The sequence below is a fragment of the Sebastes fasciatus genome, chromosome 16, assembly GCF_043250625.1.
Source record: "Sebastes fasciatus isolate fSebFas1 chromosome 16, fSebFas1.pri, whole genome shotgun sequence".
Taxonomy (NCBI): domain Eukaryota; kingdom Metazoa; phylum Chordata; class Actinopteri; order Perciformes; family Sebastidae; genus Sebastes; species Sebastes fasciatus.
In genome coordinates, this window is record NC_133810.1 from 26,813,769 (window position 1) to 26,837,187 (window position 23,419).

Sequence of the window (23,419 nt, forward strand, 5' to 3'; positions counted from 1 at the left end):
AAAAGATAAATCATCAGGGCATTCCTGGCTGAGACTTTGCTACCTTAAACATAACATCTGCGACAGCTTCTTCTCAGTAACTACAGAACTGGGATTGTTACTTATGGGAGCTTCAGCTAGGCACATAATGTTGACACGGCGAATGAACTCTAATTTGAAGAGCAGCCTCTGACCATGTGGCCACCCAGCTGCTTCAAAATGAGCATGGTGCAGAAAACCTATCCATCAACAATAATCCACTTTGACTTATGACACCTACTGGTTCCCGCAGTAAATCCAAGCTATTGGCTCAGTCAGTTGAAATTGGACACCGCAATAATACCTGACAGATTTACTGAGTGGAGACCCACCTTGATCTCAGATGGCTTGGGACTGCAGAAGCTCTCCTCCACCTCGATCTTGAAGTGGCCTCCCAGAGACGAGCCATCCAGCGAGGTCATGCCCGTGTTGCCCTCCATGCTGCCGTACTCTTTGCTGCACATGTTCATGGGTGAGTAGCCCATGATGTGCTGCTCTAAGGAGGGAGGTGTGGGGAACATCTGGTGCAGGTCTGCTGAGCCTGGTGGGAGAGGAGAACAAGGGGCCATCAAAATAGGACTTGGATTATAACTTTAGGTTAAATAACACTGCAAATTTACGCTAAATTTTGGCGAGGAAAAACTGTCATGGCCATTTTCAAAGGGGTCCCTTGACCTCTGACCTCAAGATATGCGAATGAAAATAGGTTCTACGGGTACCCACGAGTCTCCCCTTTACAGACATGCCCACTTTATGATAATCACATGCAGTTTGGGGCAAGTCATAGTCAAGTCAGCACACTGACACACTGACAGCTGTTGTTGTCTGTTGGGCTTGAGTTAGGATTTGATCATATTTTTTATGCTAAATGCAGTACCTGTGAGGGTTTCTGGACAATATTTGTCATTGTTTTGTGTTGTTAATTGATTTTCAATAATAAATATATACATACATTTGCATAAAGCAGCATATTTGCCCACTCCCATGTTGATAAAAGTATTAAATACTTGACAAATCTCCCTTTAAGGTACATTTAGAATATGTAAAAAATGTGTGATTAATTTGTGATTAATTGTGATTAACTATGGACCACGATGAAATAATTAATATATTAAATAAATACTTATATTTAATTGACAGCCCTAATTATAATGTGTTTGAAGAGGAACGAGTGAAGAAAGTGTATCAAAAATCTCTTCCAACACTGTTTCCCATATCACACAGCTTACACTGCTAAACATGCTGATAATGAGATAAACTTAATTATATTCTCTTTCCAGTATCTTAATTCCTCTACAAACAGCACTTTTTCTTTAGATAACAATGTGGATGACTTAACAATGTAAGGTGTGTAATCTTAAACTGACTCTACTGTTTGTTACTACGATCAAGATGCTTGCATTGTTGTAAGTTTTCTTCTTCTGCAACCAGCTATGACAAGCAGCTGTTGTTATAGGCTGCTACCACGTGAATACAAAACAGATGAATACTTATTAGACACGCTTTAAGTCTGACAGGCATCTCTCGCCCACGACTGATGACATGTTTACATAGTTTGTCACAGTTACACTGGCGAGTTCGTTCGCTTGTTTTTTTACTTTATATATTAGCGAGAATATTTACAGGATCCGGCAGAGCTGTTTATGCAAAGTTGAAAGGTGGGTAAAAGCAGGAGCGCCTTCTGTTTACACTGCTTTCATTTCAATAAGAAAACTCTTGTTCCCTGCTAGAGTTATATACAGTATATCTCTGTGTAAAGATGACCAGAGACTATGTGGGGAATATCGAAGGCCTGAAACTCACAAACCATTTTTATAATTGAGAGATGCTTCCAGGGGGCTAACAAACACAATTCATGGTAAATGGGCAGAGTCTAATACTGTACAGCATCTGTTCATAAAACTAAAGCAAAATGGCTGATCTGAGACCAATTTGCTTCACCGTAATATATAGAGTGTCCTTAAATTCTCTTTAGCTCCACATTAGTGTCCCTGAGCTCAAACATACGAATAAATAACTAAATGAAAATACAGTTCGGTACAGTTGTAATCAATTTAACTTAAGACAAGACTGGTGTTAGCATAGAAAGCCTGCAGTACAGTAACAAAGGAAACAGCAAGACAGCAGGTAAAGGGAGACTCTAGTAAACACTGATGCACTGTAAAGTTAATTACAGACATATTATCCACCACTAGGTGGCAAAGCCAAGGATGAGCATCACTGATGCTTGAGTAGTAATTTTATTTAGTGGATTAAAAGGATATGATGCCGTTTCACTTAGCTGAAAATCTGAGCAGAGGGAATACTACGTTTTAAACTGAAGTGGCTTCTGGCGAAATCTCAGTGTACCAATTCTTAATTTTCAAGGGGCTCACGGGTATGACGAATCTGATTTTAGATTAACATTTGAGGTAAATCCATCCTTGTGCATTAAGGAGACACGGAGTTCAGGGAAAAGAGAGAGAGAGACAGATGTAGAGATACATACTAATGCAGGAGACGGGGTCCAAAGTGGATGGCTTTGGTTCCTTGTTGCCAAATTTGTCATCCGTTCCATTCACTGTGCGCCTGGATCCAGGCTGTGGACAAAAAAAAGTATTTTAGCACCTGACCATTTTGGTAACTCGAAGTGTTAGCAGTTAATAACACTGCTCTAAATTTACAGTTCTCACACCTGTGGGGCCTGCAAGTCAGAATCACACATGACATCTTCTTAGAGCAACTGGTAAGTGGGCAGTGAGAATTATCAGCTGATGATGGGCAGCGTGAGGACACCGCTCTGGCACATGCATGCCAGTGGAAACACACACACACTCATACACACACATACACACACACACAAACACTGTGCCAGACCACGCTTTGTGTAATGAGATAATTCACTGCAGTGTGTGCCAAGGGTCTCCCACTGACCGCTAGATCATCCTCGTCCGAGTTGAAGAGGTTGTCCAGGTCGTTGATGGACACCACCAGGTCCGTCTCGTGGATCAGGCTGGTGGAAGCCATGCGGTTGTGAGCGGCCGCCCGCTGAGCATCTGCATAAACAAACATATACCCGCTGTTAATACTGAAATATTAATGTCCACAAGTAGATATTGGGTGCTTGAGAACACGATGAAAAGCGGCTTTGAGCTATGATGGTTTATGCTAACTGACTACCCGCGTTGGCCTCAATTTACTCTCCATTCAATCAATTCAAGTAGATCTATCAATTCTATTTTTGAAATGCTTGTGGCATGACAGATCTGTTATATGAAATTGAAATTAAAAATAGTTAAGAGTGAATGCTTTAGAGCTGCACGATTTTGAAAAAATATTCTTATTTTTATCTTTTACTGATTTATTATTATTTTTACTGATATTGCGATATGGTTTCCGATATTAGAGGGAATGATAATTTATTTTAATTTTCATTGAAAAACATATTAAAATGATTATGGTGAGATTTTTACGGGACTCTGTACCAAACAAAGATGTTCTTAAGTCTGAAGAATATGATGTGTAGGCCAGAACATCTCTGCAGCGCAACAATATTTAATTTAAAATGGTATTTTGATGCACATTTCGGCTTTAACAAATATTGTGATTTTAACAAATACTGCCATTTGAAAATTGCAGTAGGCAATCAATACAATTTTGATTAATTATGCAGCCCTAGAATGCTCCTTATTTTGTGAATGTATGCAGCTTATTGACTCATTAGAAAGACTGAATTGAAAGTTTTATTCAGGATGCCAAGTCCCCAGATCAGAATGGACACTAAAATGCTGAATGCACCCTTTGGCCTCACCGTCTAGGTCTTCTGAGGGTGGCAGTATGACTACAGTATATACTGACTACAGATGTGACAGCAGCCAAGTCATAGAAAAGGCAGCCAAAGAGGTTGTAAAGTAATAAAGAGGCTCCTTACCGTCTGACGGACCGGCTCCTCCATCTTCACCCTGTGAGGAAAAAGAAAGACGGGAGGTTTAGATGGAAGGATGAAAAAAAAAACATACTGTCTAGCCATGCAACCAGACAGATCCATCAAACAGTGAATATTTGATTTAACAATGCTCAGACAGATACATTTTTTATAATAATATAACACCAATCCTATGTCAATGCTTTTTCTTATACTTAATGAGGACCCGTGGCTGAGCAGTCTGCTCCACTATGGTGTTAAAATGTGGCTGTGTGAAATCCTTTGAGCCCATAACTGTGATTAAGAACTATACAAATACATCTGACTGGACCTGAGTTGGGATAAATCACAAAAATAGAATAACCCAGGAGGGAGTTCCTTTCGCCAATCAAGGCAAAAATAATAATAACATAAAAGAAATAATAATAGCAATAACAAAAGAGAAAATTGGAGAGAAACAGAGGAACGGAGAAAAGGGACTGCTTGCCTCCCTCTGCTGTGGCAAATCAGATTTCCAGTGTGGATCAGAGCGAAATCATGATCCAAGGAATGGCCTCTTAGGCTCCCACCCAGACATCAATATCTGGGAGGGCTGGCCTTCTGTGTGTGTGTGTGTGTGTGTGTGTGTGTGTGTGTGTGTGTGTGTGTGTGTGTGTGTGTGTGTGTGTGTGTGTGTGTGTGTGCTCTTATGACGGGTTGTGTGTACACTGTGTGCTGAGCAGTTCTAGCCGGGGAACAGGAATGTTATGTCCCAGCCATTGGTTTCATTACGCTCCAGGGCTTTTCTCTGAGTAACGCAGGCTTTAATCTGTCTCCCTTAAAGGACCAATCCACAGCAGCGCACAACATCTGCACCAAGGCCACAATCTATAGGTGGTGATGACGCCTTAACCCCGTATCAATAACCTGGCCTTGGGTGGGAGAGTGTGGAGTCTTTACATATTGCAAAAGCTTGTCCGACTCCAAGGCTGCCTGCATGAAAGCATCCCATCAACCCCTTTCCTCCATCTCACTTGCTTCCCTCATTTATCTGAGGCTTTTTTTTTCTGTGCATGTATCTTATACTTCATAATTCAATAGGCTCTGACATAAGGTGTACCACTTGTGTGCAGCTGTATGATGATCAGAAGACGGTTCATTACAGCACGTGTGTCACATGGACTGTAGCAGAGTTAATGACTCTACAGTTTGAGGATTTCATGGTCTGAAGGCTGGAGACGCTCATGTACAGTTCACACAAGGTGTCTGACTATTAAAAGACCCGTGGTTTAATAGTCTGATGAGCAACAGCTTGTCGAGCTTCAAACTCACTCACAAAAAGGGGTAAAATGGTTAGGAATAATTACTGGAACCCCCAAGTGTTACCTTGATATACTAAATTTAGGATTGTCCCGAATACCATTTTTTGGGCTCCGAAGCTTCGGCAGTAATCAACAGCGAATATTCGAAGCTTTGGCTCAGCATGAAAATGTGTCATGACGAGTCCCCGAGTGCTGTTTTTACGCCTCGTGTGGACAGCACACTCCCTCCTCCGAGGGGTTAAAAAACAACAACAAATATCCGAATACCAAAATTGAATACCTACTCAACGAACAAATAACTGAAAAGTCGAATATTCGGGTCCAGCCCTAACTAAATTATATACTAAATGATATAGGAAAATCTCTTGGTCCTCCAGGTTTATATTCCACATTAGCCAGGTACAAAGAATGAAAAAGATGCTTAAGGAAAAGGGCCCTAACACTATGGTTTCATCTAAAGTAAAAAGTTGGAGGGGTACAGCCACACGCATGTGGTGGATATACACACACACCACATGAAGCAGACAGTGGAAGGGCTCCGCTGCACACACTGCTCTTCGGGGACTCCCCACTCCACTGAGAGCTGCCTTCACCCTCACATTCCAGCACAGACCGAGGGGACAGACGAGAAAGGAAATATTTGAGTGTGCTTTTTAAGCTTAATGGCTCAGTGAGCCAGGTTCGTTGCCGTGGTTAGACTCCAGGCTCTGTGAAGCTTGCTGCAAACATGCAGCCAAGGAATGAACACACACACACACACACAACACACACACATCGAATCTCTCTTTCAATGCTGGGGGCGATCCACAGCTAACAGGTGGCCCTTGTCTGGAGCCGGAGCCAACAACCCCAGAGGCAGAGGAGAGGAACACGGTGGGAAGGGGAAGGCGGAAGAAGGCAGATCAAATAGGAAAAACATAACAACTTAGAGGAAATTGGACATGCTAACTATTTGGTGTTCCTTTGGGCGCGACAAACAATGGAGATTCAGGGATAGCTTCCTGTTCAGTTAGACTTGGGCAGTGAAAGCGGATGTATGCAGAAAGCAGTCGGATCGTTATTTTTAGTGCAGTATCGCAGAGGATGCTGATGGCCTATTTTCTACCTCGCCTGCTCCCTGATCTTAAAATCAGCCCTCTTAGGAGCACTCTGCTAGCTCACCTGGAAGAGCGGGCGCCCCATGTACTAAGGCTGAGACCTTCCTGTAGTGGCCCGGGTTCAAACACGACCTGCAGCCCTTTGCTGCATGTCATCCCCCACCCAAAAAAAGAAATCATCCCTGTTGTACCTTTTATAACCCGGGCAACTAGTGAGGAAGAAATGAATAAAGTGATTACTCTCTGCTGCCTTTTAGGAAGGCTTTACACCACTACGATGCCGCTGCCTTTTTTGCATTAAATCCAATGGTGTGTGGCTGCAAACTGTAAATTGAAGTTAACCAACTTGGAAAAGGAACTGTGCGCGGCATATATGTAGGCAGCGCCGAGTTTGACGTGGAATGCTTTACAGGTCAACTAGTCTCAATACAGAAATGACAGGGTGTTAAATAGAAACGTTTATGACAGGAACCACCAGCGTTACAAGTGGCAGCAGAGCTTTATAAATATCCCACCATAATACTAGCTACACTATTAGGTGATTAATCTAAGCTGACTCATGATGCTTAAATATCTTTGAGATAATCTCCCCTTAATTGGGGTATTTACGGTCTTAAGAATGACTTTTTATCATAAATTGTTCTTGCGTTGCAGAGCCTAGAACACATGAATACCGTGTGGCATGTTTGTCACTGTGACCGTGGCTCAGTTCAGTTGTCATTTAAACTGTAAAAACTACATTTAAAATTAAAGAACAATTTCAGAGAATGGCATTAAAACAAAAAAGAAATGAAACGTCTAAAATATGTCGGCGCATCAAAACCTGAGTGCAATAAAAGATCTGGGTATGTTCCAATGTTGGTATGGAGCTGCAAATGTTGTGGGAGATGCAGTTGAATGTTTGAGAGTTGTACTAAGGTACCAATACAGAAAGGTACTGTACTGCAGTTTGTTGTTATGGAAACAGGTTGCAAGTCCTGTTTTCAATTTATCTGTTGACCATTTAGTTGGTAATACACATGTAGGAGAAAGTGTAATAGTTGTAGCATGGCCTCTATCTGATGCTCTTGTCCAGAGCAACAACAAGCAAGAGGGAGGTGCAATAGATCCATTAAATGCTGCGAGGCTTTGACAAGTGACACTCCAGGTCAGAAACACTCCTCACCCCTCCACTTGGCTCGCCTTACCTTATGTTTCTTGCCCGGCTCCCGCTCCCCGCCTGCCTTATCCTTCTTGTTGGAGAACGTGAACTTGACATCTCCTTCCTCGAAGGCGTAGGGGTCCACCTCCGGCTCATGATCTCCGTCTGTGATGGCGGCCGATAGGTACTGGTTCCTCCTGGCTCGATACATCTGAATGCGCTCTTCAGACACCTTCAGGGGCCATTTACATGTGGACATCACCCTGGGAAGGTGGAAACACAACAGTGTGAGGACTCAGGAGTTAGGTTAAGATGACCATCAGAGATATTTACAATTCACAGGCAACAGATATCACCTAGTCATTCCAAATATACACTCTAAGAGCTAAATTTCAATCATTTATTGGAATCACCAACCCCTATTACAGATCATTTTAAATAGAGATGCACTGATCGATCGGCCATGACTGCTGATCAGTCTCATTTATCCAAAGTTTTTGCCAGAAAAATTTACTTATGTATGTGTTCTTGTAAATAGATACTGATTCATAAATAAATTTGTGTAAATAAATACAGATTTTTAAAAATGTTTGTGTATGCTGTCAATTATAGTTCTTAGAAAAATCAGACTTTTAAAACAAATCAGAATGAGCCAAGAAAATGAAATCAGTGCATCTCTAATTTTAAAAGAGCAGTCAGATCAGTTACCAAATAATAGAAAGAAGAGTTGTATGTGAGTAGAGAAGTAGAAAACTGCTTCAAAATGATTCTGGGTTTGAAACAGCATATATAGATTGTGTATGGAACGTATGACATTCAATTTAAGATAACTGGAAGGAAAGAGAGAAGTGTACTGGCCTAAATGGTCTAAAAACTATATTAAATGCAACTGTGAAACATACAAATGAACGTGAATGAAAATGTGTCATTCTGTTACTAACAACCCCCATGTACAGTACATCATCATCGAGTGACCTAATGTTTACCGTGTTATAAAAGGGAAAAAATAAAGTACAAAAAGAACAATGGGAACATTTCCTCTGCTCTGTTTTGGCCTCATGTTGCCGGATATCATATGTCGGAGCTGCTACCATGTTTATCTGCACAAACAGAAATGGCAGTGATTGCAAACAACTCTGACAGCTGTCAGGCAGCAGAGCTGGATGCATCATGTTTGTTGTCAGACAATTACATTTGTAGCAGATTTATGGAGACGTGGTGACTGCAGCACCGACTGCTCATACACTTACAGACAGACACATTTATCACTTGTTACTGTGACTTGGCTCATCAAATCTCTAATGTCGCTCTGAGTGTGGCCTACTTGTTCCGTATGTGTAACAGGACAGGGAGGGAGGGAGGGGGGAGAAGAAAACTACTGGCTGCTCTGACCCAACTTATGTGTTATGTGTTGTTCCTCCCTTTCGCTGCCTCCTATATTTCTCTGCTCCTCTGTCCTCTCGTCATGCCTGTCCGGCTCTGATGTGAGGTGATGGTGCGCAGTGGCCTGGGCCAGAGATTAGCCGCCATTCAGAGCTGTGGCTGGGAGGATTACAGCTCACTAGAATAGCCATTCCAAGCGGCTGGCCCCCTTGGGATTGCATAACCCCGCCGATAATTCCCACTCCGGCCACCCTACGGCCTGCTGGTCACTCTGCATGCCTTCACACTGGACGAGCCCCCTTGCCCTGTCCATCTGTGATCCTCTTCCTCGCTACAGTGGAAAGCGCTTATAGTGATCACGGTTAAAGTGATCACCCGTTTTATATGGATCAAAAAGCTTGGGACAGAATCATTCCTATTAGGGCTGTCACAGTGATAATGACGCATTAACGCAACTTGTGATTTTTAGATTGTAATGGGCTACGTTTTAAAGCTAGAGTGAAGATACTGGCATCATATTAAACTAGAAAACGTAATGAATGCATTGGTACCAAGCATGTCAATGTAAATTTTAGCGATGAAAAACTGGCATGGCCATTTTCAAAGGGGTCACTTGACCTCTGACCTCAAGATATGTGAATGAAAATGGGTTCTATGGGTACCCACGAGTCTCCCCTTTACAGACATGCCCACTTTATGATAATCACATGCAGTTCTGGGGCAAGTCATAGTCAAGTCAGCACACTGACACACTGACAGCTGTTGTTGCCTGTTGGGTTTGACTTTGCCATGTTATGATTTGAGCATATTTTAATGCTAAATGCAGTACCTGTGAGGGTTTCTGGACAATATTTGTCATTGTTTTGTGTTGTTAATTGATTTCCGATAATAAATATATACATACATTTGCATAAAACAGCATATTTGCCCACTCCCATGTTGATAAGAGCATTAAATACTTGACAAATCTCCCTTTACGGTACACTTTGAACAGATAAAAAATGTGCGATTAATTTGCCATTAATCCCGATTAACTAAGGAGAATCATGCGATTAATTGTGATTAAATATTTTAATTGATTGACAGCCCTTTTTGAATAATTGGATTATAGTAATCAATTCATTTTGGGTCTGACAAATTGAAAAAATGTAAAACTACGGTAATTCTATATAGACTATTTCTTGTACCAGACCGCAGCTCATCTTTTTCTTTGTCTCACCGCTCGTGATAACCCGTCTGCATTCCAGCTGACTACCTGAAGCTGGTGGTACATGCACATTGAAATCATGACGGGAAAAATATTTTTTTATCAATGAAACGAGATGCAGGAGAGAAACTTGGTGTTCCTCGGGCTACCTTACAGAAAACGAATGCGCACGGGGAAAGCACCTGTTTGAAGTTGCCCTCGTCAAGTGGATTGATAATGCCTGGTAACGCAATGCCTCCTTAAAGTGAAACTCTGCCGGCTCTGCACCACCACAGCGTGGGCAGCACATGCAGGCGAACGGCAACCGACCCCCCCCCTTCATGCCGCCTGGAGCTCACCGGTCTTTTTGCCGACGGGTGAGCGAGGAGCCCCAGCAAAGGAGTGCCGTTCATCTGCATGCACCGCCTGCGGGTCAGACTGCCAGCTGAAAAATGGCAAAGCCTCACACCAAGCGGGCCATTGGTGAAGGAAAAGGCAGAAGAATTGGCAGCCAGTAAATAGCGAAGCTGTTCATTACTTTATATCCATGTCATAAATGTCAATTAGATGGTAATCTGCATGACAAATTAAAAAAAGAAAAAAAAATTGTTATAATAATTATCCGTTTATAGTGATCAATTTGATTTCAGATGTGACCACTAGAAGAAGTTTCCACTGCTTCTTCTTGGTGCAAGTCTCCCTCCACTGCCTGCCAAACTGATAGCCAGCAGACAGTTTTTATTTCATCTTCAACTGTATTAAAACAGCGGGTTTATCTTTATCTAACCCTACCATTACTCTTCCTCTCTCCGAGCTCTGGTATGTGTGTGTACGAATCGATGAGTAGTGCTGGCCCTGCACATTGGTGATGTATGATGTCAAAAGGGCACATAGCAAGAGATTAACATGCTGTATGCAGCTAAGCGCTGTACCGAACATTCTGAAGCTGAGGGATGAGGGAGGGGGAGTGAGGTGGGGGAATCTGAGGGAGAGAGAATGAGAAAGAGGGAGAAGGTGAGTTTTTGCATCATTACTCTTTCAAAACATTTCTTTCTGGACTATTGAAAGTGCTCCAAAGCGGCCTGGGGCCACTCTGTAACAAGGGGAAAGGTGGGAAATGGAGGGTTTGGATGCCTAACTGCTTAGTCAGTCTGGGAAGGGCTGAAGCCTTTATCACCCTGTGTGTGTGACAGAGAGGGCATCTAGTAGTGATTGTTAATTGGCAGGTGTCACTCACTCTGTGACCGACACCACGTCCTGTGACGCCGAGGCTTCGTCCCTCAGCTTGTCCCCCGGCAGCAGCGGCGTGGGCAGCTCGGCTTCTTTCCTTCGGGGCATGTTGAATAACCTCCATGGTGCGTGGGAGTTGTCATCCTCCAAGTTGACCGCCGAGCCCAAGTACACGGTGGGCTCGGGAGGCTCGGAGTAGGTCGAAGCCCCGGGGTGGGAATGGGGGTGATGGGAGTGGAAGTGCTGATTCAGGCCCTCTGACCCTCCGGGTTCTTCGCCACCGCCCTTCGCCCCGACCAGGCAGGGCTCCGGGGGCGGCTGATAAAAGTGTTGGCTGTTGGGGGTTGAAGGGTTCTTCATGCCCTCCCCTGATTCCTCGCCACGCTCGCAGGGGTGGGGGCTAAGTGGTGGGGGTTGGGGGGAGTTGGCCTGTTCCGACGGCCCAGCGTTGACCCCCCCACTGTGAAGCTGGGGGGCTTTTTGGATGCCGGACACATCCGTTGAGCGTATACTAGGGAATCTCCCTCCGTCCTGGCCCCTCATGGCTAACCTTTGGCCGGCCGTTGCCTCGGCCTCTATTGAAACGTCGTCGCAGGTCAGGCTGCGATGATGGAACGGCGTCTGGGGTCTTTTCTGCTGCTTGTCACCCTTCTCTGGCTTCTCTCCCCCAGCTTTGTGTTTGGTAGGAGTCTGGGTGAGCTGGCCCGCTGACGGAGTTTGTCCTGGGGTGCTGCCTGTTCGCTGCTTCACTGACTTGTATCTGAAGGAGAAGACAAACAGGGAAATATGGTGAGACTGTGAAGCACCGGTGACACTGAGCAAAACGGCAGCAGGGACAGAGATAATCTACCAAAACATGAAGATGCGTAATGAGAATCTTTCATTGTCACGATGCACAGAGATCTTGTGCAGCTTATGTATAATCTCCCTCTAAACCCTCACATCTGCTTCTTCTAGAAAACAACAAGTCACTCAATTCCTCTCACCTGCACCGTGGCAGCCCCACTAATTCATCTCAAATCTATTAGCAAAAACACCTAATTTCGTCAATTAAGTTGCAACATCTAATCCACAATTGCACATTCATTTTTTTTTATTATTCAGACTCATGACAGGAACAAAATGCATCTCCTAAAAGCCGATACATTATCTTTTTACAAAACATCCAAAAAGAAAATCAATAAAGCAAATAACCCGAGTGCTGACAGTAGAAAAGAAATAATATCTCACTCAGCTGTACTGCCTATTCGGCTAGTTCAAATGAGGCTGATCAAATGATTCATTACACCGGAATACACCATATCAAGGCTTCACCACTGTGGTCATCAGGATCTGTTGGTTGTCCTGTGGACTATCTGATCTGAGACCACCTGACCTGCCAATAAGGTGGACAGATCCCAACAGTTTGACAGCAAACAGCCCTGTGATGACAGCATGCCCTGCTGTCTTCACAGCCATTGGATAAAACCCAGATTTAAAAAAAAGCGGCTGTCCTGCAGTGGTTTGATTTTTGAAAACTAGAGAAAATGTGGGACATCGTCTCAATATGTGGGACGTGGGAAAAGGGATAAAAATGCTGTGCTGTGCAGTCCTTCGTAAAGTGGGACATCTGGTCACCCTACCGGCCAACAACCAACCAAGCCACTTCGCTCACCTTCTCTCACCACTACCACTGTCTGTCTCTCGGGTCAGCATCAGTGTTTCTTTAGCCTCTCCGTCGCTGCGTCACCACTCAGCCAGCTGCTGCGGCTTTACATTAGGGTGTTGACGAGGAAGCTGTGTCTCTTTTGCGGCCAGGGTACTGGCGTGTGCTGACAATTAGATGTCAAGATAAGCAGGCACACGGAAGGCTTCAATCTACAAAACAAAGCTAATGGCCAATAAAACTGGCAACGCACAGAGCTTCCCATATCTGTGTCGCCAAAGTGCTGGGTGGCTTCCAACAAATTAGCATGCTCCAGCTGACTGTCCCAATCCACTCTGCTCTTGTCTGCGGCCCAAAGCCGGCTCTCCTCTCCCTCGGCGGGAAAAAAAAAAGCCTAATGCAGAGGATTCCCCAATGGAAGTGTGCCCACACACGGTATCAACCAATCAACGCACACACAGAATTCAGTTTAGATAGCACTTGCTCATTAACCATGAATCTGAACTGTCTTTCAATCTATTGGACTGGTTCAGATTTCCCCTGTGGTAGCCAGTCAAGCATACAGTACAGTACAGGCATCCAACTCACTGATTGGACCTGCAGTCTGCGGTGGATGGCACAAGCTTGTGTTTACATGTACCCTTGTGAGTAAAGCAGCTGCTTGCAACTGTGGTTGGCCGGGAAAGATGATAAGCTGAAGACTGAAGGATGCAGGGGACAGCTGATTTGCTGTTTCATTAAAGTCGAGATGAAATGAAAAAAATGCTGTTTTAACCCTTTTAGATCAGATCTGTGGTCATGTTGTGCAGCTATTAACAATATATGCATTTTTTTTTACAAAAAATCCATTTCTTTCTCATATTCTAATATCAAAATCCAATCATCTTTTCTTCCTCTAAAACAAATTATATATATATATAAATATATAATTTGACATCTCATATCATGACATCCATTCATCAATCAATCTGCAACTTTAAGCAACAAGGGAGGTGTGTGTGGAGCCACAGTCCTCTGTCGCTCCGTATCGCGCTTCATTCTAAGCCCGTCCACTTTTTAGTGGTCCTATGAAATGCAAAGTATTCGATTTAAATCCCGGTCGTAACCGTACACCGCTCAAATGTTCCGTTTCACTCAGGAATACGTCACAGTACAGAAGCTAAAGATGCTACGACTTCTGCTTCACTGGGACTTTAAAGAATAAGGCCCCAAAGACAAGTCATTAAATCAAAAATGTAATGAACAAGAAAAACATATTACTGAGATCAAGCTTTTGCAAGAATGAGGCTGAATTCAGAAAATAGTCAAGAATGACTACAGGTGTCAAGGTATAAACATTACCTCCACAGTATGCCTTAAGTGCTCCATCAGAGGTCAAGCTATTCTTTCTCCGTCAAATTATTCCCATCAATGCGTGAATAAAAATATCTGACTTACAGAAACAGGGAGCCCAGCAGAGGTTTCAACCCCGGCAAGGCTGTCAGTTAGACAAAATAGTGATGAATTGAAAAATATGAAGAATAATATGCTTGTCAAAGTCTAGACGTGGATAGAACCTGCAGATATTTTGCTGACTGTGGCCCTCTGTGCCGGCGTTCAAAGCTCCATAGACCCTGTATAACCTCTTTGAAATGTCTTTGAGCACTCATATGAGCGATACCTGCACATACGGTACAATGTCCACATGGGAAGTGACTGACCTGGAACAGCTGCAGTATGACCTCTGTGAATGCTCTACAAAATCCCAGGCTCCCGCTTTCTCACTCAGCTCTTCCTCACAGGTACCGTTGGTTGCGGCTGAGAACTTCCGCCTGAGGAGGGAGGAAAAAAAAAACACAACTTTCAAACACAGTTCTACTAATGGCTAATTTCCACTCTGAGTACTTAAGCTCTTTTTGATGTAGCGTTATTCATGTGAACAGACCCATCCTTTTTTTTTCATAGAATTTTTTAAACAAAATTGTGACACATAATCCTAAAAGGTGCACGGCCCTTTCTGATGATCCTTTGGTATACAGTGGCGATTGGTAAGAGCTTTGTGCTGAGGCTGATTCCATCGCCTTGCTAGGAGCGATAATATTTTGGCTGACGAGCCCAACAGCTAACTCCAGCCGACATTCTGTGCTTGGTCAAGGGGCAGCAGATCCCGGGTTGCTCCCAATGTGTCAGACTCACTGAAGCTGAATAATACAACAGACCGTGTGACAAAAAACTGTAACCCTTACTTTAATTACTAGAGATTATCATTTCCATCTAGGTTTCTGTGGTATTTTTGTATGGTTTATGTATGAATAGTAAAATATTATGGAAAAACATGTCAATGTGATGTATATATGATTTAGGATTGTAGTGGTATACTGGTATCAAGGTATACCGTGGTATGAAAGTTGACGGTTATCATACCATATATCATATTATCATACACTGACACACTGACAGCTGTTGTTGCATGTTGGGCTTGAGTTTCCCATGTTATGATTTGAGCATAATTGTTATGCTAAATGCAGTACTTGTGAGGGTTTCTGGACAATGTTTGTCATTGTTTTGTGTTGTTAATTGATTTACAATAGTAAATATAAACATACATTTGCATAAAGCGAGCACATTTGTCCACTACCATGTTGATTAGAGTATTAAATACTTGACAAATCTCCTTTTATGGTACATTTTAAACAGATAAAAAATGTGAGATTAATCATGATTAACTTTGGACAACCATGCGATTAATCACGATTAAATATTTTAATCGATTGACAGCCCTAAACACTGCATATGACAGATGTGCAGTCAGAGGGGGCAGGAACACCAAAAGACTGTCTGGCACACGGCCAGTGAAAGAAGCCGTGCAGATTTAAAAAATAAAATGAAATAAAAATAAGGAAATGTTCAAGTGTTGATTAGCTTCACTTCACTGTGAAACACACCTCATTCAATGTGTATTTAGAGTTAATTAACCAGGCATGGCATCTGGGCTTGTGAAGAACCTTGAACCAGTTCAAGTAGTTGGGTTAATTGTATTGTTTTAAACTGAAAATGAGATTTCCAACTTTCCAAGAGTACTTGAACACTGCAGCACCACCGCGCTCGGCTTTACTCGGCTTGTTACACCAATAACTTGTGAGTGCTCATAAAAAACAAGTAGCGTCAGGAGAGGCTGACTGGTTCTCTCTACTGAGATGAAAGAGCCAGCAAATGGTTTGAACACACTGTTGAAGAATTTACAGAGCGCCAATTAAGTAGGAAGACGGGTGTGTAGACGTTCTGATAGAGGTTGTTTTGGTATCGTATGCGTGTGTGCTTAATTTACATTAACTACAATCCTCCCACATCATGTTTCAAACTCTCAATCATTGTTCACTTTCTGATGTTTTTCCCCAGATACAGGGAACTCTCACAGTCTTCTTAATCTACCGCTCCCCCAATCAATACTCAAAGAAAATCCTTTGGGTTCAACTTTCATTAATAGCATAGCTGATCAGTCGGCGCTACTTCCTTGAGACAAAAACAGACGTACTTGTTCTGGGCTCGGTTGATATTGCACTCTTGCCAGACGCGCTCCACCACCTGACTGGCTAGCCGGCGTGGAACCTTGCCTCCGTGGTGACTTGTTCTGTCCACGCTGAACGCATCGGATGACGAAGGCATTTTAACCCACTTCTGGGTCGAGTGAGAGTCCACTGGGGAGGGAGAGAGACAGGTTAATGATGCAGATCAATTCAAAAGCGAGCCTCACCCTTGAGACGTAACTGAAGTCTTTATAAAGTTGCACTGTGTTTATCCCACTACCTGTCTGTGCCTCCTCAGGCGATGTGGGAGGGGTGAGGGTCACCAAAGACATGGCGGGCTCTCGCTGGGAAGCAGGCACTTGGTGGCCAGCCGAGTAGACGGCAGTGCAGTGGGAGGACCCCACAGGGGCCACAACGGGGATGTCTGACTGGGGTACCAGCACTAGGCAGGCTGGGTACACCATCCGCACACCACCTGCACACACAGAGAGAGAGATGTTCACGAATCAAACCAGTTAGCTCTACATTTGAAACAACGTCATCTCACGAAAGATTAATCACATATATTTCCAAAACTGACCTACGAGGACCTCCACGGAGGCCAGAGAGTCATCCTCCCAGTCCATGTCCTCCGTTTTGTCTTCCGACACACCCCCTTTGGCGCTGGGGCTGATGGGATAGAACTGGTTCCACTCCTCAATCAGCTTCTGGGTGGGTGGGTCTGACATCTTGAACGACTGGCCGGTCAGTGTCCCGTTCAGGCCGAAAGGACTCAGGATCACTAGTCAGGAGGAAAGGATGGGGAGGAGAGAGGAGAGAAAGACAAGACAAGACAATGTTAGCCAGTGTGAGGACATCTTCAACTCTGCATCGTTCTCACAAGACATTTTTCATTATCCAAAACGAAGGTCTAAGGACAGAGGGTGTCGTATGCTGTTCAGATTGTAAAGCCTTGAGGCAAATTTGTGATGTGTGATATTAGGTTATATACATAAAACTGACTTGACAAATCCTCCTTCCATCTTCTTTCCTTCACCTCTGTATCCTTTACTGCACTTCTCTTTTCATGTTCTTACTTTCTTTATTCTTTCCATCTTTCTTCTTTTCTTTGATTCTCCTTCCAGATATTCTTCAACAAACTTTATTTCTACCCCTTTCACTCTTTGCTTCTTTCCTTCCTTCTCTTTCCATCTCTCATCCCCTTGTCCTCCTCCTATCTTGTCCTAATTCTTTTCTGTCATTAGTCCTTCCTTATGCCCTTTCCCTAAGTTTCAGGGCCTTCAATTCATACCTTCCCTCACTGCCTTCCTATTTTATATATTTTTCTTCCCACTTCTCACTCTTGCAACAATCTAATTCGTATCTTGATCATCCGTCCCTTTTTTCTTCTTCCATATGCTTTCCTTTCCCTGTCATTCTGCCGTCTCCGGCCCGAATCAGTGGCGCTCTGACCTTTTCAGAACACCGCTGGACCCAGCCGGTCCTGTCTGGCTCGCCAAATACTTACAGGGCTATCCAGACGCCAATTATTGGCAAGCGGTGGCCTCTCAGAGCCCATAAACAGAGGCTTATAAAAAGGGCCACTCCTCGGCAAACACACTTGACTGCACAGAAGTACGAGAGTCACACAGAGAGCCCATCAGTCTGCTCATAGAACAGACCTACAGCAGTCAAGAGAATGCAGATAGTACTACATGCATAATGCATACGTATGAGCACGGAAACCATATGCACATCAACGTTAGAGACATAAACACATAGACACACACACAAACAGCCTGTCAGCTTGTTATGCATCCATTCTCTGTATCACACATATGAGTGTGGAGAGGAGGCTGAAATGGTTGTACTGTACGAACAGACTGGCTGGGTGGCTGGGTGTGTGAGTGAGCATTAGTTAACGTCCCTCCGTGCTGCTTTTCTAGTGTGTCATTACTAGACTGGATGGCCTCTGTCCCCAGGTATTGATCCTGCGGCTGGACCAAAGAACAGCTCCAAGGATGGGAAAATGGCGGGAGACACGAGGAGCACAAGGGAATCACAGGGGATCAATCCAGCGCAACTGTATCTCATTGAAATCAGCCTCAATGTTTACTGTTCACGCTCTCTGCACCATATCAGAGTTGTATTATTAAAGCAAACCAATTACTTCCTATTACTACTGCTTCACATGAAAAACATTCAACTGGCAAAACAGGGAATGGCTTTTATTGTGAAGCAGGCACAGGAAACAATGTATTAATCACCACTTATGGCACTGAGAGCGCTATCGTTCATCAAAAATGCATCTACAAAACAAGATGAGTCATTTTTGGCATTTTCTTTGTCAGCGGATCAGTTTGAGTTTTTTGCAAGGAAGTAATGAAGAGGGAGCTGTTTGAGAGAGCCTGCAAACCTCCAACTCCTCTGCAAGGTAACCAACTTCACTATGTCCTGCTGTCCATGTGCAGCATGAAATCAGATGGTGATTACAATTATTATTAACTGACTTTAAAGCTACTATGAGGAACTTTCATTTTGTGTTGATTTTGACGGGCCTTGTGGACAAAAGCAGTAGCGTGTCCAAGCACCAGAGTCCATTTAGAAAAAAACTCAGATTTTACTGCAGCAGGGTTCGACAGTCTGCGCCGCGCAGTCCTGGTTCTCCCATGCCTCTCTTCCCTCCAGTGGGCCCAGCAATATGGCCTGGGCCTCCAGCAGCCTTGGTGTCAGTGCCAGAAGCGAGGCTATCCACCTCCCGCTGGAGCTCCGACGGCAAGTGGAAGGCGGCAGCGAAGCCGGATCTGGGTGTGTCTGCAGTGGGCCGGTCGTGTCGGAGGCCCAGCTGGAGCCTGAGCTGAAGGAGTTTCTGGTGAACCTGCATGATTACGGCTTATTTTGTGCGGAATCCGACCCGGAGTCAGCGATGACGAGCATTAAGAGTAACTATATAGAAATAGCCAATCTTCTCGTTGATGGTCTCGTTTGCTTATGTAGGTCATATAGAAGCATCAGTATTGAATTGAGATGGTTTCATAACTAGTAAAGTAAAGTAAAAGTAACTTTAAAACAAGCCGAGTTTGTTTGACTGCACTGTAAATAAATACACCACCAGCTGCTATTGTGGACCAATTTCAGAAATTGTTGTTCCCATTAGTCAGTTAGACAGAAAAACATGGGAAAATAGGGTCCAGGTTGAGTTAACGTTTAATGTAGTGAGTGGCAGGTGTAATAAGGTAGTGGAGTAAGAGCACTGTGGAGCATCACCAGGCAAAGTTTGGTATTTAGAGTTACTACAGCATGTTGTCTAGACACAATGTATCCTGGATGTGGTTTCACCCTCGCCTACAGAACATACTACATCAGCAGAAACAGCTGCGCAGAGGGAAGAACAAAAGGTTATGCTGCGGTACACAACAACATCCAGCTATGGTTGATCATATTAACCTTAATTAAATTCAACCCCACTCCTTTTCCCTTTCATTTCTGCATTTCTTGCTGCACACACACACACTCCTCAGACCTGAGGGTAGTGGGGGAAAGAGATATCAAATTCAGCACAATTATGGAAATGGTTTACCGTTTTCCCCCATCACCACCCCACCACATCCCTCCTGCCTCTCTCTCTCTCTCTCTCTCTCTCTGACTGGGAGCCTATCTCTGGCTCCCTGAAGACATGTCAAATGTGCTCAGATCAGTGTAATGGGCTGAGAGTTCATTACATTCACTCTGCGCCCTTTTATGAGGTCACATCCTGGAGAGGTCTGCCTGCCGGAGCGCTCTGCCGCACAGTAAACCAAGCTTGGCAGAGGTGGTGGAGTGGGGGGGGGAGATGGATGGATGAGGGGGGATGGAAGTCAGCCCTTCCTTGACGCTATGCTTGGTTAGCCAGGAGGAGATGCACTGCGGCGGTGAAAACACACACCTGCGTATAGACACGCCGTACTCAAAGACAAAACACACAGCCTGTGCTGATCGTAAAATACAAACACACAATAGAGACACATGTCTGCTTCACTTGGGACCACATAAATCAGTTATTGTCAACATGGGGGTATCTCCAGGGGTGCTTCAGGGCGTTACGGTGCAGCCCATCAAATCAGAATTTATATCATTTTATAATTTTAATAGTTCAATTACAAGATAATGCACAAGAATTCAAGCAATTCAACTGAAGCAATGTCGTACAATGGACTAAGAGGAGGTGTGTGTGTGTCTGTGTGGAGGAACTTGACATGATGGTTTTAAAAGGCAAAAGGACAGTCATTCATTGACCAATAAAAGGAGTAATGAGTAACTATCTACTAGTTGGCAGCTAGGGAGCAATATGATCATCCTAAATGACTAGGAAACCCCATCACCATCCTTAGAGCAATCCATACGCCACGTTCCAATAATGATTTTATTTTTATCCTTTAACTAGACAGGACATTATCACGTCCCTTCAGGAGATCTCTAGACACAGTGAAGGGGTGGGCTATAGAGGAATTACTGTGGTGAATGGAGGGAGAGATCACTATTATTAGTCTGGAGGGGGCGTATGGAAAAGGGAGGCCTGAATCACATCTATCTAACTGGAGATGAGAAGGTAAAAGAGGAACACTTCTCCTCATGTGTCGCTCAACTTACATTTGTTTGTATAAAGAGGAATTTATCGATTCACAAATCGCTCCTTCGTCCGTTTTCTGGGCAGCACTCATTTCTACACGTGGGGTTTAAAATGTGTCTATTATCTCGAGTCTGGTCCAGGTGGCATGTTGTAGGTAAAGAAATACTTCACCCACAAAATGACCATTTGTATATCAATTACTGACCCCGTGTTACCTTGAATTCTTGAAGAAAACTGTTTTTCTCGCATGCGTCCACGGCCAACAAATAATGGTAAATGGACTTGCTTTTCTAGTCTTCTGACCACTCAAAGCGTTCTACTCCACATGATAGCATTCACCCATTCACACACCCATTCCTACACTGCTAAAGTGCCAACTTTGCCCATCAGGATCTAATCTAAATAATCATTCACACATCGATGGCTATGCCTTCGGGAGCAATTTGGGGTTTAGTGTCTTGCTCAAGGACACATCGACATATGACCCGGAGCAGCCGGGGAACGAACCACCGACCTTCCGATTGGTGGACGACCTGCTCTACCCTCTGAGCCACAGCCGCCCTATATAAAGTCTTGATGAATTGAAATAAACCAAGTAGGTTTAGGGCTGTTGCCATAACCGCAAACCGCAGGGGATGGCAAGTAAACGCAACAAGCGCTATGTTTTAAATTTTTTTATTCTTTGCAATGGGAGCGCTGCGTAGTTACACTATTCTACAAATATCAGCAGCGTGACCATTTGCTGAGCGTCTATTCTGCGCTGAGCGCTGCATGTTTGGTGTTTTTTCTGATCCTCAACAGCTGAAAAATGTTGGGTAAATTTGGGTAAAACGCTGCACTCGTAACTGTCACTTTTTATCCAGCCGTCCAATCACAAGGGGCAGGTCAAATATCAACAGTCACATCCTAACAAGTGCTGTTCTGCATTTATTTAATTTTTTTGTAATATTTGCAAAAACAAAAATGCAATAATACTGCATACCATGTTGTTGAGTCAATCATTATCTCGCAGGGGAAATTCCTTCACTGCAACAGCCCTATCCAGTTATATGCTCACTTCTTGGGCATGGATGAGTAGCGCGCCTGCGCAAGCGTGAGACTGTTTATGTGGAAGTGTTATAAATAATAAAGTTTTAGCAGAGGATGCTTAAACAAATGTTTATATATAGTTCTGCTGTTGTTAAACGCAGCCCCCCCATTTACTTCTATTCATCAAAGATTTACTCCGTTTTTGGATTCCCCATTCACACCCTGGAGGCATGCGAGAAAAACTAGAATTCAAGGCAGCACGGGGGAGAGTAATTGACATACAAATGGTCATTTTGTGGGTGAAGTATTCCTTAAGTCAATGACAGAGTCCATTTATGTGACATCTGCTGGAGAGGGAAGGATCAGGGGAAGTCTTGTCAGTTACAAATATAAACAGGATGAGTGTGTGACACTTTCATTTTTATTCTAATAGTGTAGTTCGGAAAGCCAACTATCTCCTTCCCTTCACAACGTAAATATAAATATTACATTAATACTTCTCCGTGTGAGTGGAAATGCTAGCAAACAATGGTTTTGGGATTATAGAGTGTTTGGCTTAGGGTGGGGTAGTGAATTTAGAGCCAATGATGGAATATCATTAGAGCCACACATTTTATAGCTACACTTCACTATAATTTAAAAGGGACTACAGAGGCTTTTCTTCTTTCTTTAACTGGCAGCAAGCCAATCTGTAATGAAAGACAGCCTGACACAAGATTGTAGATGCATTATCTTGGCAACGGCACCCAACACAGCACACACACAGCTTACTAATATATTTCATTTTTTTAAAAAAACTACACTTGCACTAAGCATCTAACGTTTACAAGAAAATATATATTAAAAAAAAGCTTGTGAAAGCATAATTCCCTTATCTACTCCAGTATACATCACCTTATCTCCTTGGGCCAACGGGATGTGTGCTTTGGTAAATAACAGCCTAAAGTTATTTGGAGCTAAGTGGGGTCCCTGAATCCTGAAGATTAGCTTGTGTTTTAGTAGATGTTATTTCTTAGATTAATCGCAAGCAGTAATGTGTGTACAAAAACATTTTTAGTTTTTTTTCGTGGTTAAATTGGCTTCCCTGGAAGTGAAAGTAGCTGCAGCATGTCCACAAGATGTAAGAAAATGATATTTATATATCTGATTATTATTAGGCTTGTTGTTTCTTTGGCTTTTCTTTCATAAATGGGACCAAAGAAAGCCATGACTCCTTACGTTGGTCCATTTTTTATTTACCCTTGACAGCAGAGATGGAACCACTCATGATTCAAGAATGCATTTCAGCCTTTTTCAAGGGAAACTTTTACAAGTTTTGCAACTTTGTGAGTGTGAAAACAAAAACTCTTAGCCAACAATTCAGCATTATTCCTTTTTTCCCCCCCAAATTC

The 23,419-nt window shown here is 43.4% G+C and overlaps 1 protein-coding gene across 3 annotated transcripts in view; it reads right to left on the reverse strand.

The window, feature by feature from the left end:
• med13a (mediator complex subunit 13a) overlaps nucleotides 1-23,419 on the reverse strand; it is a 94,207-nt gene that overhangs the window by 23,334 nt on the left and 47,454 nt on the right. For all 3 annotated transcript variants that reach the window (XM_074612244.1, XM_074612241.1, XM_074612242.1), the window contains 10 exons: nucleotides 16,992-17,192; nucleotides 16,692-16,886; nucleotides 16,420-16,582; nucleotides 14,606-14,716; nucleotides 11,268-12,020; nucleotides 7,508-7,724; nucleotides 3,929-3,959; nucleotides 2,932-3,053; nucleotides 2,507-2,597; nucleotides 351-559 (listed from right to left, as the gene is read on the reverse strand). In XM_074612244.1, the coding sequence (XP_074468345.1) occupies nucleotides 351-559; nucleotides 2,507-2,597; nucleotides 2,932-3,053; nucleotides 3,929-3,959; nucleotides 7,508-7,724; nucleotides 11,268-12,020; nucleotides 14,606-14,716; nucleotides 16,420-16,582; nucleotides 16,692-16,886; nucleotides 16,992-17,192 (2,093 nt within the window). The remainder of the gene's footprint in view (nucleotides 1-350; nucleotides 560-2,506; nucleotides 2,598-2,931; nucleotides 3,054-3,928; nucleotides 3,960-7,507; nucleotides 7,725-11,267; nucleotides 12,021-14,605; nucleotides 14,717-16,419; nucleotides 16,583-16,691; nucleotides 16,887-16,991; nucleotides 17,193-23,419) is intronic.